The sequence below is a fragment of the Orcinus orca genome, chromosome 2, assembly GCF_937001465.1.
Source record: "Orcinus orca chromosome 2, mOrcOrc1.1, whole genome shotgun sequence".
In the NCBI taxonomy this organism is placed as follows: domain Eukaryota; kingdom Metazoa; phylum Chordata; class Mammalia; order Artiodactyla; family Delphinidae; genus Orcinus; species Orcinus orca.
The window spans coordinates 115,750,274-115,764,318 of record NC_064560.1 but is presented as its reverse complement, the minus strand read 5'-3'; the positions used below and the strand labels follow the sequence as shown (position 1 = coordinate 115,764,318).

General features: G+C 51.2%; 1 protein-coding gene and 1 long non-coding RNA gene across 4 annotated transcripts in view; one reads left to right on the top strand and one right to left on the bottom strand.

Annotated features, from left to right (window-relative positions):
* LOC117202903 (uncharacterized) overlaps window positions 1-7,216 on the bottom strand; it is a 49,108-nt gene extending 41,892 nt beyond the window's left edge. Inside the window, exons 1-3 of the long non-coding RNA XR_004485426.2 lie at window positions 7,144-7,216; window positions 2,893-4,500; window positions 1,367-1,533 (exon numbers count right to left, since the gene is read on the bottom strand). This is a non-coding gene — a long non-coding RNA (uncharacterized LOC117202903). The remainder of the gene's footprint in view (window positions 1-1,366; window positions 1,534-2,892; window positions 4,501-7,143) is intronic.
* Window positions 1-14,045, top strand: part of CAPN3 (calpain 3) — a 48,476-nt gene that overhangs the window by 28,121 nt on the left and 6,310 nt on the right. For 2 of the 3 annotated variants that reach the window (XM_033435702.2, XM_004273953.4), the window contains exons 5-13: window positions 138-306; window positions 3,119-3,202; window positions 4,089-4,174; window positions 6,330-6,407; window positions 7,191-7,351; window positions 8,782-8,951; window positions 9,284-9,295; window positions 9,950-10,158; window positions 10,918-10,954. In XM_033435702.2, the coding sequence (XP_033291593.1) occupies window positions 138-306; window positions 3,119-3,202; window positions 4,089-4,174; window positions 6,330-6,407; window positions 7,191-7,351; window positions 8,782-8,951; window positions 9,284-9,295; window positions 9,950-10,158; window positions 10,918-10,954 (1,006 nt within the window). Of the gene's footprint in view, window positions 1-137; window positions 307-1,141; window positions 1,289-3,118; window positions 3,203-4,088; window positions 4,175-6,329; window positions 6,408-7,190; window positions 7,352-8,781; window positions 8,952-9,283; window positions 9,296-9,949; window positions 10,159-10,917; window positions 10,955-12,718; window positions 12,737-14,045 lie in introns of all 3 variants that reach the window. The other variant, XM_033435703.2, reaches the window with a different exon arrangement.

Sequence of the window (14,045 nt, the reverse complement as noted above, 5' to 3'; positions counted from 1 at the left end):
AACAGCTTACAGGCTTGTTGGTGAACTGGATGAGACAACATCACAGGACCAAAGAGTAAAGTTCTGGTGGTAGGGGTACCTGGGTCATGTTTCCTAGAACCCTGTGACCCCAGATTGGTCTTCATCCTCTCTCTAAGGCTCCATGGTTCATATGAAGCCCTGAAAGGTGGGAACACTACAGAGGCCATGGAGGACTTCACAGGAGGAGTAACAGAGTTTTTTGAAATCAAGGATGCTCCCAGAGACATGTACAAGATCATGAAGAAAGCCATCGAGAGGGGCTCCCTCATGGGTTGCTCCATTGATGTAAGTCTAGGGTGTGGGATGCAGGGCAGGAAGCTGCCAACTATTGGGAAGCCTTACCCAGTGACTAGCAGCAGAGGGCTTTCCTCTGGGACAGGGTGAATCTACTGTTTTAGGAAGGTGGAACTGGTTCTCAACTTTGAAAATTGGGAATTTCTCAAGGGAGAAGAGTTTGTGGAGATTTTCAATAAAGATATTCAGCAACGACATTCTAAGCCCTGGAATTTAGGTGGAAATAGGTCCAGAGGCCTATGTCAGTGTAGCCCTCTGTGGTCAGTGTTTCTCAGTCCCAGCATGCCACTATTAAGCTGGCCACACACTTGGCTTATGGACCTGAGCCCACCAGTTCCCTAAGAAAGCCTCCCGGTCATTGAGCTTTGATTGTATCTCTCATTTGGGATACGGGCTTTGTGTTGTAATCTGGGAGAAACTCAGCCTGTGCAACAAAGTGGTGTGAACTGAGACCAGAGCCAAGAGTAAGGGAATGGCAGACTGGCCAGGAGACACACCTTTCCTGGGGGCTGCTCAATGTATAATAAATAGTCTTGGCGATTTCCATTGCTGAAGAAGAGCCCCAAGCTAAATTCCTGTTCCTTCCTCTCCTAGTACACCCAGTAGATGGGGAAGCTTGGGAAGATAAGCCAGCACAAAGCACCCATGGATGAACATTTTCTTTCTGCATCACTGTTCTCCATCTTTTCTGCATTCATGCTCTACTTACCTCTACTCTTTTCTTTTGTCTGTCCCCTCCCTTCTTTCTCTCTCCTTCCCTTTCTATCACCCTCCTTTGTTTGCTTTCTCTCCCGCCCCTTCCCCTGCCCTCCCTGTCGGGCCTCAGGATGGCACAAACATGACCTACGGAACCTCTCCTTCTGGTCTGAACATGAGGGACTTGATTGAGCGGATGGTGAGGAATATGAATAACTCGCATCTCAGGGATTCAGACCTCATCCCTGAGGGATTCTCAGATGACAGACCGACCCGGGTGTGTACGCCTCTGGTTGTCAGGGCTGACCATCCCTTCCACCTGCATGACCCAGCCCTGTTGTATGTGGTGTCAGACCTTCCTCAGCAGCCAGCACCTCACACACAGGCTCCTCCTGAGGCCTTCCAAGGGTCTGGGTTGGAATAACTTGCCCTCTCCAAGGTTCTTGAGGAAGGTGCGGGAGGCAGCTTTTGGAGGGAATCTCTGTGGGAGGTCCTTCAAACTCCATGGTCCAGGCAGTTTCTCTGATAACGAATTAACAGACAGAAATACAAGAGAGACTTCATTCATTTTAAAGTACTTCTCTGCTTCTAATTTGTTCATTTATGTATGCAACACATATTTATTGAGCTCCTACTAGGCACTAGGTCGTCTTCTAGCAAACACAGAAAATTCTCTCGCCTTTGTTTAGGATTCTAGTGAACAAGCAGTCTCCCCCCAACACCCCCGCCCCAGAGCTTATATTCTAGTACTTTTAGAAGTAATATGTGCCATGGAGTAAAGCAGAAGAAAAATTAAGCTATTATTTTCCCCATCTAAGGATAATAACGTTTGGTATACGTCCTTCTAGTATTTTTCTATGCATACTATGAATCTAAATTTTTATTTTAAAATAGCTGTCATACTGTATGTACCTCTTTGCAGCATGCTTTTTTCCAGTTAGCTTTATATTCCTAATGTGGCAATGAGAATTATATTCTTAATGTGTCTCCTCTGACATTTTTTTTAGTGGCTGTACAATATTCCACCAGGCAAATAAGTTATCATTTATCTACCCAATACCTTATTATTGGGAATTTAGATTGTTTTCTTTTTCTGTTCTTGGCTATTACGTTTAAATGTTACGACGAACATCCTATAAGATACATCTTTGTGTCTGTCCATGATGATTTCCTTAGGACAGATGGCCAGCAGTGCAATAGCTAGGTATGCATAAGTAATGCCACAAGAGTCATTTCAAGTGGCTCCTTCCCCCCCTCCCCTGCCCCCACCACCTAGAACTGAGAGATGCACGCATCTCCTGCCCCCCTCCCTTTCTATTCAGCATGGTCTGGGTCCTATAAAGACTGGAATCTGGAAGAGGCTGAGACGCAAAAAGCCCTGGCCCTCCACACACCCCTCACCTTGAAGAGGCCTCCAGGCTGCTCCTCTTAAAGCTGTTATGCTATCAGGCAAAGTGAAGCCACAGAGATCCATCTAGGGCTCACTGGGCTTTGGTGATCCTACCCCGCTGCCGAGGATCTCCTGTGGCTGCAAATCTCAAATGGAAGAGCTACCCCTGCTCCCTGAGGCACGGTCATGTCTCAGCAGGACTCTCCTCTGGCCTCCTCAGAATTCTCTCCCTGGGCGCTTTTGATTTCTTGAGCGTGTTCTGGGGTGGGGGGTGTGTGGAGGAAGTGAGGGGATGTGAGGATAAAGGGTTAGACCTACATGTTTCGTCTAACCCCCTTTTCCCAATCCCTTTCTCTTCCAGGAATAGTCAACCCTGGGTGGGCTCAGGGGAAGGGGAGCCCAATCCAGGGGCAGCCTCCATCTGCCCCGACTTCCTCCTTTGCAGGACCCCAAGGGATCGAGAAAGGAGGTCCAGGCACGCTCTCACCCACCTCGTGCCCCAGCTCCATGTCGCTCTCCGACGGTCTGGGGAAACCACTTGTCTGGGCTGCATTTTCTTGGCTCTCTGAAAGGGCTAGTGAGGGCCTTCTCATGGCTGGGAGGCACACGTCCAGGGCGTGGAGGAGTCCTTGTCCTCGCAGAACCCAGGACATGAACCAGTGTGAACTTTGTCTCAGGCAGCAACCCCTGACAGGTTGTCTGGTTTTCACTCCACAGACGATTGTTCCAGTTCAGTACGAGACAAGAATGGCCTGCGGGCTGGTCAAAGGCCACGCCTACTCAGTCACTGGGCTGGAGGAGGTGAGCCTGGCGGGACTCGGCGGGACGGGACTTGAGGGGCTACTTGGGTGAACCTCCCGAAGTCAGGACTTGGCTTTCTGTGTCCCTTCACATCTGTAGAATTTGCCTCCAATCAGGCACTCAGGCCAAGCGCCTGGGGTTGGGGGAGACCACTGGGACTGGCAGGTGGATCTTGCCACAAGATGGTGCTCAGTTTATGTTTGTTTTTAGTGCTAAAGATAGCAATTGCCCCAACATTTCCAAAGAACAAATAGAAAGCACTTTGGTGTTACGAAGTTGATATCATGGGCTCTTGTGTTCCTTGTTTTCCATGGTCAGTTCCAAGGTTTTGCTCCCCCTGGGATGTCTGGCCTTCACCGGGTCACGTCACAGACAGGAACCTTGTCAGGCCCCTTGTGCACAATTGGGCGAGTTGTGCCCTGTTCACAGAGATGGGCAGAGAGGGGCAGTCGTCTGCAGCAGACAGGAGGAAGGGCCCCTTTTTCTCACTGATCCATCTGGAAGGGACATTTTCTATAGTTCCTCAGCCAGCAGGGGCGTTTTATCTAATTCACACAGAGGCACCTTGTGCTAGCAGAGCCCTACATTATATTCCCTGCCTCCTCTCCCAAAGCTCTGAATGGCCCAATGTTCGCTGGGAAAATCACTTCTTAGAAGATGGCAAGGTGGTGGCCAAGCCTGACTCCTGCAGACTCAGCCCTAAGGTTCTGACCCATCACCCTGCCATTCCACAGGGCACTTGTGATTAGTGTCCTTGACCGGGGCCAGGCAGGACAGGCCCCTGTACAGGATTCTCTCCCCACTCCCACCCCAGCCCTCAGGGCAAGACAGAAGACCCCCTTTCAGAAAGGGCCCAAAGGGAGAAAGCTTTTTCTCTTTGCTCAAGGCCCTGTACAAGGGTGAGAAAGTGAAGCTGGTGCGGCTGCGGAACCCCTGGGGCCAGGTGGAGTGGAATGGCTCCTGGAGTGACAGGTGGGTGCGGGGACCCCACGGATAGGGGACAATAAGGCCTGGGGCAAGGCAGGGCTGGGTACCGAGCCACAAGAGTACTACAAATGCTTGGTCTAAAATCACCCTTAAAACCAAGGATCCGCAGAGGAGAAGAGGGGACGTGGGCTTCAGGAAGGGCTGGGAGCAGAGCCACGGGAACCTGGGATCCAGAGAGCTTGCTGATGGCCACTGTCTGGAAAGGAAAGATGTCTAGAAAGCCTGGGCTAGGTCCAGGCAGGAGGGGAGTCTTGATGCAGGAGTCTGGACTGGACAGGTGACTTCCCTTCTCGGAATCTCTGTTGCCTTATCTGTAAAATGGGAACAACATTAGCACCTACGCGGTGGGCTGTTATGAGGAGAAAATGCGGTTGTGTCAGGAGAGCGCCTAACCAGTGCTAAGATTTCCTCTCCCTCACTATCCCCATAAAGAGAGGCACAGGCCCTTTGCAAGAACTGTACTGCTTATCACTGAGAGCAAGTGACTGGGGGCAGCAAAAATAGCACACCTGGGGAAGCTGTTATGAAGGCTCCAGAATGTTCACAAAGCCTCTATTGTCCCACCCCAATCACTGGCTCCTGACTCCGCCTCTCTGGTTGGAGAGTAGGCCCTGGAGCTCCTTTATTCCCAAGGCGGGGAAAGCAGGACTCAGCAGCTGGGAAGGACCACACCCAGGCTGTGTGTGTCCTTCAGCCCCTGGCTTACCTCAACATACCTCTCATCTCAGGGCACCGTAATTACTGGTTCATTTGGCCATGCATTCACTTAGCAAGTATTCGCTGAGCACCTACTGAATCCCAAGCACAGGTCTAAGCACTGGGGCCCTTCCGTGAGCAGGCAGCCTCACTCAGTAGACCGATAAGGTGCTGATCCTGGTCTCCTTACCGTTCCCTTCTCTTATCCGTGCGACAAATCCCCAGTTCCTCAGTGTGCAGTACGTGCCAGGCCCCATGCTACTGTCTGGGGACTTAGAAATGAACGCAGAGATTCAGGGCCTGCCCTGTAGGCTTTAAGGTCCAGTGGGAAGGACAGAAAAACACTAGTCGTTGAGAGAAATGCTATGGTTCGGGTCACAGAGAGGGAGCCCTTCTCCTGGTCTGGGTGGGACAGGAAGGGAGAAAGCTGCCTGGAGGGAGTGGCATTTGAACTGGGCTCTCTGCTCTGCGAAGGCCCTCGGTGCCCCATCAGTTGTCCACTCCACTGACCCGAGTCACCCACAGGGACCCTCGCTGTGTCCTCCAGTCTCAGATCTTGGTGTCCGGCCTTAACTCACTTTCTGCCAACACCTCCACGGCAGGGGTCACTGACTAGTGGGGCCCAGCCTCAGTCACACAAGGAGACCCTCCCCCCAACTCCCCGCCACTGTGCCCCTCCTGCTGGTCTCAGGAATCTCCACTTCCCCTCCGGTAGGTATTCCCTGGTTCCAAGCACTTCCTCAATCCCTTACCTCTCCAAACTAGTTTAGTTTCATTCTCCTCCACATGCCTGAAACACAAATGTGCTTTATTTCCTCCTTCTTCGGGAGAAAGAGTGTGTAAAACTGCCCAGCCTTTTAAAACATAGAACTGGGATGTTTCGTGGGGTGGCAGGAGGAAGGAGAAGTTTACATGTCTGATCTTTCTCTCAGTAACTCAGACAGTTACTTATTAGATGATGGGTCTGTTCTAAAAGTTTTGCATGCGTTATTTCATTTCTTGCTCATCACAGCCCTGTGAGTAGGTGATATAATCATTCCCCTTTTGCAGTTGAGAAAACAGAAGCTGAGAGGGGTGAAGTGACTTGCCCAAGGTTACAGCTAGTACTGGTATGATTAAATTGAAATCCCAGTTTACCTATTTCCAGAGCCCAACTCCTAACTTTAAAGTGTGAGGAACGGTTAAAGATTCAGCCAGAGGAGAGTCAAGCCCTTATAAACCATTCAAAAAGTGTGGTCTTAATCCTGAGGATGGTGGGAAGCAATTATTGGGTTTTACACTGAGGGTATCATATCAGATTTGCATTTCGATGGTTCACACTGGCTGCAGTTTGGAGATGACCTATTCTCTGAACTTATTCATATTTCTCTGACACCTCCTGTCCCAACTCACACCAGGCCTTCCCTTTCTTTTTCCTTCCCTAACTCCTCCACTCTCCCTCCAGTTGGAAGAACTGGAGCTTTGTGGACAAGAACGAGAAGGCCCGTCTGCAACACCAGGTCACGGAGGATGGAGAGTTCTGGTGAGTCCAGGCCCCAAGAGGACCCTACAGGGTAAGGGACGGGGTGGGAGCTGAAATCTCAAGCCTCCATCCCCGGACAGAGGCCGTCAGATTCCAGCCCTTGGGACATCTGGGCCCTGTTCTCCAAATCCAGCCAGAGACCCAGCAAGACTGAGGTTTTGAGAGGAGCCCAAGAATCATGGCGATGACTGAGCCCAGGACCGGGCCAGCACGCTGTGGCTCCCACCTCTCTGTGCCCCTCCACCACGCACGCTGCTCCAGCCACTTGCTCCCTCCCAGCCTCCGCGGGGCCGTTTCCTGAGCCGAGGAAGCTCTACTTACTCTGCTCAGTCAAGGCCCTCCTCACCCTCACTCTGATCATTTCTACTCAGCCTTCAAGTCTCAGATTAAAGGGAACTTTCTTCAGGATCCCCTTGTTTTCCTCAGGATTGTGATTAATTTATCTGTGATACTCACCACCTTTCAAATTGCTTGTTTCATCGTCTGTCCTTCCCCAACTCTCTCTCTTTCCCCTGGCCCAGTGCCTGAGCCCGGTGGAGGGGCACACAGTAACACTTTGGAGAACTGAATTGCTGCCAAGCTCTCCCATCAAGAACACACGAGTTTGAGTCGTTATTGCAAGGGATACATCAGAACTGACAGTACTGACCCTAAAAAGGAAGGACAGGGTCCTCTAGGATCATGACCAAGTGGCTCTGGACTATTTCATTGTGCTGTGTTAGCCCTGGAGTCTTACCTTTCCCAGCCTCCCATATGGGTCTCTCTCTTCTTCCAACCTCTCAGGATGTCCTATGACGATTTCATCTACCATTTCACAAAGCTGGAGATCTGCAACCTCACAGCTGATGCCCTGGAGTCCGACAAGCTTCAGACTTGGACAGTGTCCGTGAACGAGGGCCGCTGGGTGAGGGGCTGCTCTGCTGGAGGCTGCCGCAACTTCCCAGGTGGGAGATGCTCTGGATGGGGGAAGGGTCCAAGCAGAACAAGTTCCAGGTAGAAGAGTATTAACTAGCATTTGCTGAGTCTCTACGAAGTCCCAGACACACATTATCTTATTAAACTGTCCCCATTTTACTGAGGACACCTCCATGCTGAGGAGTTTGCATTAAGGAGCTGGTAACAACCTTTAAGCAGGTTATTATGTCAGAACAGGATTGTGTTCATAATGCTGAGGATGGGACTGGAGGACTGAGTTAGCAGCTTCTGCAAGAATTCAAGCCAGAGATGAGGAAAGCCTAGGCCAAGTCAGGAGCAGCAGAGATGGAGGGGAGATGGGGCAGGTTGAGGGGAGGGAATACTGGGGGATGTGGAGATGGAAGAACGACTTCAAGATTCCCACTCTGGGGCTTCCCTTGTGGCGCAGTGGTTGAGAGTCCGCCTGCCGATGCAGGGGATGCGGGTTCGTGCCACGGTCCGGGAAGATCCCACATGCCGCGGAGCGGCTGGGCCCGTGAGCAATGGCCGCTGAGCCTGCGCATCTGGAGCCTGTGCTCCACAACGGGAGAGGCCACAACAGTGAGAGGCCCGCGTACAGCAAAAAAAAAAAAGATTCCCACTCTGGGGGCCTGAGCACATGGTGCCAGGGAGGTAACATGAAACACACAAGAGAAAAACAATCGGTGATTTTTTTTGTTTGTTTTTTTTGGGTGGAGTCGGTTGTGGGGAGGGGAGGGGAGGGAGGGGAGTTTACTTTGGGACATGGGAAGTCTGAGGCACCTGTAAATATCCAGGTGAAGATGTGTGACAGAGAACTGGATGCATAGATAAGAATGGTACTTGACTCTACGATAGGGACTCAATATAGATTTGTGGAAGGAAGGAAGAAAGGATGGAAAGAAGAGAGGAAGGAAAGGAGGGAAGGAGGGAAGAAGGGAATGAAGGGAGGGAGGAAGAAAAAAAGAAAGATAAAAGGGACAAAGGGAGAGAGTCAAGAGAGAGATTGAGACTGGGATCTGCAGCTCAAGCGTCACCAGCATGCAAGGAGCAGTTCGAAAGTGGGAGTTGATAAGACAGCCTAGGGAGGTAGAATGATGGGGTGAGAGAAGAGGCCTAGGACCAAATCCCAGGGACCAATAACACTGACGAGAGAGGTGAGGAAAGTGAAACCATCAGCAAAGACAGAGAATGAAAGTTCAGAGACGAAGGAGGAGCCATGCAGGCATCAGTGCAGCTCCATCTGTATAAGGGTGTAAAGGCTACCCCCCACACACCAAATAATTAGACAAATGCCTGGATCATTTTTTTTCCGTACATATTTGAGCACCTAGGTGTGGTGGGATAGAGATAAATAGGTTCCCTCTGTCTCATCTCCTATCATCCTGCCTTGTCTCTGAGAGGCAGATCTGAATGTACAATTCCTTTCTGCGGGGCACAGACACTTTCTGGACCAACCCTCAGTACCGTCTGAAGCTCCTGGAGGAGGATGACGACCCTGACGAGTCCGAGGTGATCTGCAGCTTCCTGGTGGCCCTGATGCAGAAGAACCGGCGGAAGGACCGGAAGCTGGGGGCCAACCTCTTCACCATCGGCTTCGCCATCTATGAGGTGCGCCGTCCCTGATCAGCTCCTTTTCAGGAAGGAGGCTTTCAGGGGGCTTCCCAAGGGGTCCCCCGGCTTCCCCAATACCCATGACCCCACCAAACTCCTGATATCGGGCCCACTTGCGTCAGAACCTCTTAGAAGTTTGTAACGAGTGGAAAAAACCCCCCGTCTAGGGGAGGTGGAGGGGGGCCAGGGCTCTCCAGGTAGCTACACGGGGAGTCAGACCCCTGCATTTGCTCTATGATTGCTAGCATGCCCTTCTGGCAAGCTTTCCATCCCCATTCAGATCTGAAATCACAGAATCTGAGCACCTTCCTTTTCTGTTTCTCCCCAAGGTTCCCAAAGAGGTACAGAAGTGGAGCAGCCAGCAGTGCGTGCAGCATTACCTGGGGGCCTGTGTCCACCTGTGGCACATCGGGGAGCCTCCTGTGGGGTTTGTGGGCAGGACTACGATAGGAGAGGGCCTTGCCCTCATTACTCAACTCCAGAGTCAGGGCCTCAGGGTACTGCATGGCCTCCTGACCACCGCCCCTACAATGTGCCCTTTCACCCCTCCCGCCAGAGACTGTCACACACTCACACACTCGCTCACACTCACACACAGAGTCACACAGACACATTCTGAGGCTGACTGCCCTCTTTGGGGTGGAGGGATCGCTTCCCTCAGACCCCAGCCACAGCTCCCCCTGCCTCCTTGGGGTCCTTCCCCAGCCTGGAGGTGATCTGGAGCTAAGCAGTGGCAGTTCTGGTAAGTGGCCCTGAGTGGGGGATGCCAGAGTTGACACTCACTTCTGGATCACAACAGAAAAGGGGATATGGATGGAGTAGGGAGCTCCAGGGATGTTGACCTATTCGAGGCCTTAGGAATCAGAAGTCGGTAGGTCATGACTGTGAAATGGGTGACCAGGGAATCGGCAGGGAGGACTCCCTGGAGGAGGACTGAGCAGGACAGGGCGTCCCTCCCGAGGGGCTCAGGTCCCTTGGGCTCTTCTCTCCCTCAGATGCACGGGAACAAGCAGCACCTGCAGAAGGACTTCTTCCTGTACAACGCCTCCAAGGCCAGGAGCAAAACCTACATCAACATGCGGGAGGTGTCTGAGCGCTTCCGCCTGCCTCCCAGCGAGTACGTCATTGTGCCCTCCACCTACGAGCCCCACCAGGAGGGGGAATTCATCCTCCGGGTCTTCTCTGAAAAGAGGAACCTCTCTGAGTGAGTCCCAGCCTGGCTTTTCCCCCTAAGAGCCCACATGGCCCATTCCAGAGATCAGAGGTGTGAGGCAGCTGGACAGGTCTCCTCCAGGAGTCCTGGGATATGCTGACCAGGCTGTACCTCTTCCCCTGTTCCCAAGCCACTGGCCACTTCTCCCCTACATCTGTCCATCCCACAGATAGTTATCGAGCACCTGCTATGTCCCAGGCACTCTTCCTCTAGGCACTGAGGATACAGCAGTGAATTAAACAGAAGGAAATCCCTGCCCTCATGGAGCTTAACATTCTAGCATGAGATGACAATGTACAGGAAAAAGTATACTGAGTATATTAGATTTAGATAAGTGATAAGGAGAAAACATAAAGTGGGAAGAGGGATAGGAACAGTTGGGGTTGATTGAACTTTTAGGATTAGGATGACCAGGGAGGGCAGCAAGGCCACATCCTGCCCTCTTGGTCATCAGAGGTGAGTTCATAGGTCCTGCCATTTTGACCTCTGTCCCTAAAAGAAGCACAAGGTCCATGGATAGGTGGCTGGGTAATGCATTTGGGGAAATCTGGACAAAGCCAACAAGAAGCCCTGTGTCTGCACTTGGCTGCAGGGAATGATACCTGTGGTGGAGGATGTTAGTTCCTGGGGTTCTCTTGAGGTCAGTGCCAACTTGACTCTGAGAAGCCAGGTGGCCTGAGCAAATCCCCTCTGTGCTTCCTACTTACTCCTGGTGACACTGAGATACCCTCATGTTTGTGTTCCTCACAGGGAAGTTGAGAATACAATCTCCGTGGATCGGCCAGTGGTAAGTGGTTTGGCTCTTTCATGTGAGAAGGCCCAGGGCACAGGTGGGTGATGGAGGAGAGAGTGGGTATCAGCAGAGGGACGTGGGAGTCTGGGGTGTGCAGAGCAATTACTCCGTGTTACTGCAGCTTCTGTGTGGCATGGCTTGAAGTCATGGGACTTATGTCCTGAGGATATTTACTTAGTCCAGGGGCTAGAAGGACAGAAGAGAGTCCTAGAAGGAGCAGCAGTTTGAACAATTAGGGGGAGGGATCAAGGCCACAGGAAGGGATGACAACAGCAGCAGCCAGCTCTGGATTCTGAGTTAGAATCTCACATAGAAAAAAACCAGCCCTACACTGGCTCTGGAGTCTCAAAACCCGGGTCCTCCACCTGCCAGCTCTGTGACCTAGACAAGTTATGTAACTCGTCTGACTCAGTTTCCTACCCTGTAAAATAGGGATGGTGATATGTGCCTTGCAAGGCTTTTGTGAGCTTTGAATCAATGAGATCATGTACATGAAGGGTCTGGCAAAGCACGGGCCCTTAAATGGCGATTATTGTTCACGTGTTTTACATCTTACAAGGTACTTCTCACATGTGTCATCTCACTTGATCCTTGCAAGGTTTCTGAGATGTAATAATAAGGTCATTCTCCCTGATTTTCAAGTAAGGAAGCAGAGGCTCAGTGGGGTTAAAGGGCTCCCTTGAATTCACAGAGCTCGTAAATGGCAAGGCTGGAACTCACATCCAGATTCTCTGAGCCCAGACTCAGGCTCTCTCCCCCATCCCATGCCGAGGCCTGTCCCCCCCAGGGTGGGAGGCCCAGGGTTAGATGCACAGAGCTGGTGTGTGTTGGGGTCTCCTTGTGTTGAGGAGTCTTGTGACTGCCTTGGACTTTGGGCTCTGGCTAATTAATTGTCCCTTGTGTTCTGTGGGTGTGTCCTGGGCCAATAAGAGGACAGCAAATGCCCCACTGAATCGTCTTCTGGGTAGTGACACTCATGGTTCTAATCCTGACCCTGTGCTAGTGGCAGATCTCCAAGTGCCTTCTGAATTATCACAGATGTTGGTTTTAGTATTAAGTGCATTTGGTGCTAGTCTCATCTTTTGAATGTCAGTAATCAGTGTATTTATCAGACGTTGCAAACTCAAAAGCTTACGGGGACTGGCAGGTCACCTACCTGAGTGGAGCAGGCAGGCATGGGGGTTTTGGTGTCCCTACACTGGTATATTTGCCTGTAGTTCTCAACTGACACTTGGTTTCAGTGTCGGAGAGACAGCTGGTGTGGTGGTGTCTGTAGCAATCTGGAGGGTGCAGAGAGCTGCTGCTCCCAGCTCCCTGGATTGCTGTCACAGGGGGTCACAGGCCCGTGCAGCCTGCCAGACCTTCTAATTTTACCAAAAAAACAAAACCCGAAACTCTGTAAGTCAAATAAAATTCATTTTCAGGCCAGTTTGGGTGAGCCACTTTTTTTTGGTGTTTTAGTAACCAACTTCATTAAAAGATACAAAACATCTGCCAGAAGATCCCCTTCCTTGGCCACGTCCAATAGCAGAGTGGACTATAGAAGCAAAGCCATAGCAGCCGCCAGTCTCTGGGCCTGGAGAAGTCTCTTCTCCTTTCACCCTCCAGGCCCATTTGGCTCCATGTGACCTGGATTTCTGGACCCTGGAACCTCACCCCACACTGAGGACCAGGTCACAGGGAAGCCAAAAGCCACTGGGTTTTCTGGGAACTTGCTTTTCACTTATTCTGCATTTATTATTTCCTTTCCTTGTGCAGAAGAAGAAAAAAACCAAGGTGGGTGTAAGAGGGTGAGTGGGCAGAGAGCACGGCGTGTGCGTGCGCATGAGCATGCGTGCACTGGACTTGTCCCCTCCCCCCCAGCCCTCCACCTCCTTCCCTGAGCTCCTGTGGCATCTGTGGGTACACAGCAACGATAGCTAATGCTTGCTGAGCGGAGGCTACGTGCCAGGCACTCTTCTAGGTGTTTTCCATGGATTCTCTCAACCCTCACAGCAACTCTATCAGATTGGTACAGGCAGGCCTCGGAGATATTGCAGGTTCAGTTCCAGACCAGCACAATAAAGCGAGTATCGGAATAAAGCAAGTCACACGAATTTTTTGGTTTCCCAGTGCATATAAAAGTTATGTGTACACTATACTGTAGTCTATTAAATGTGCAATAGCATTAAAACTAAAGGACATACCTTAATTAAAAATACTTTATTGCTAAAAAATGCTAATCATCATCTGAGCCTTCAGCAAGTCACAGTAGTAACATCAAAGATCACTGACTGCAGACCACCATAACAAATAACATAATAGTGAAAAAGTTTGAAATACTGCAAGAATTACCAAAATGACACAGAGACACAAAGTGAGCAAATGCTGTTGGGAACATGGCACCGATAGACTTGCTCAACACGGGGCTGCCACAAACCTTCCATTTGTAAAAGGGCAGTATTTGCAAGGCACAATGTAACAAGGTATGCCTGTACTACTATTATCTCCATTATCAAAGGAAGAAAAGGTACAGGCAGATTGACTAACTTGCCCAAGACCACACAGCCAGTAAGTGGCAGAGCCAGCCCTTGGAACCAGGAGGTCTGGCTGGAACCAGGAGGTCTGGCTCTGCAGTCCGTGCTCTGAACCACCACGTTATATTGCCCGCTTATAAGAGGGAGGGAGAGGATGGCCCTCCAGTGAAAATGGGCCTGACATGGGGGTCCTGCACAAACCAGAAGGAGCACCTCTTCTTTTTCAGAAACCGGTTTGGCTAAGCTAAGCAAGGCTCGATTCTTGCGGGTAATGGCAATGGGTTCTGTTCCTCAAGGGACAGTGAGAGAGTTGTGTGAGGATTTCCATGGAGAGTGAGGGCCTTGTGATGCCAGCTGCCTGCTCAGCAGACAGGACGGCTCCTTCTCCCCCCTCTATTTCCCTGCCTGCTCCCCACTCCTCCTTTTTTCTTAGCTTTCTGAGGAAGGGGCGGTGAGGACGCCCAGAGGGGCTGTCACTGCCAGGGCTCTTGTTCCAGGTGAAGCCTGTTGCAAATCCCCTCCTAGACAGTGACCTCTCTCTCTGAACTAAGCCCCCCTAAGTCATGGGC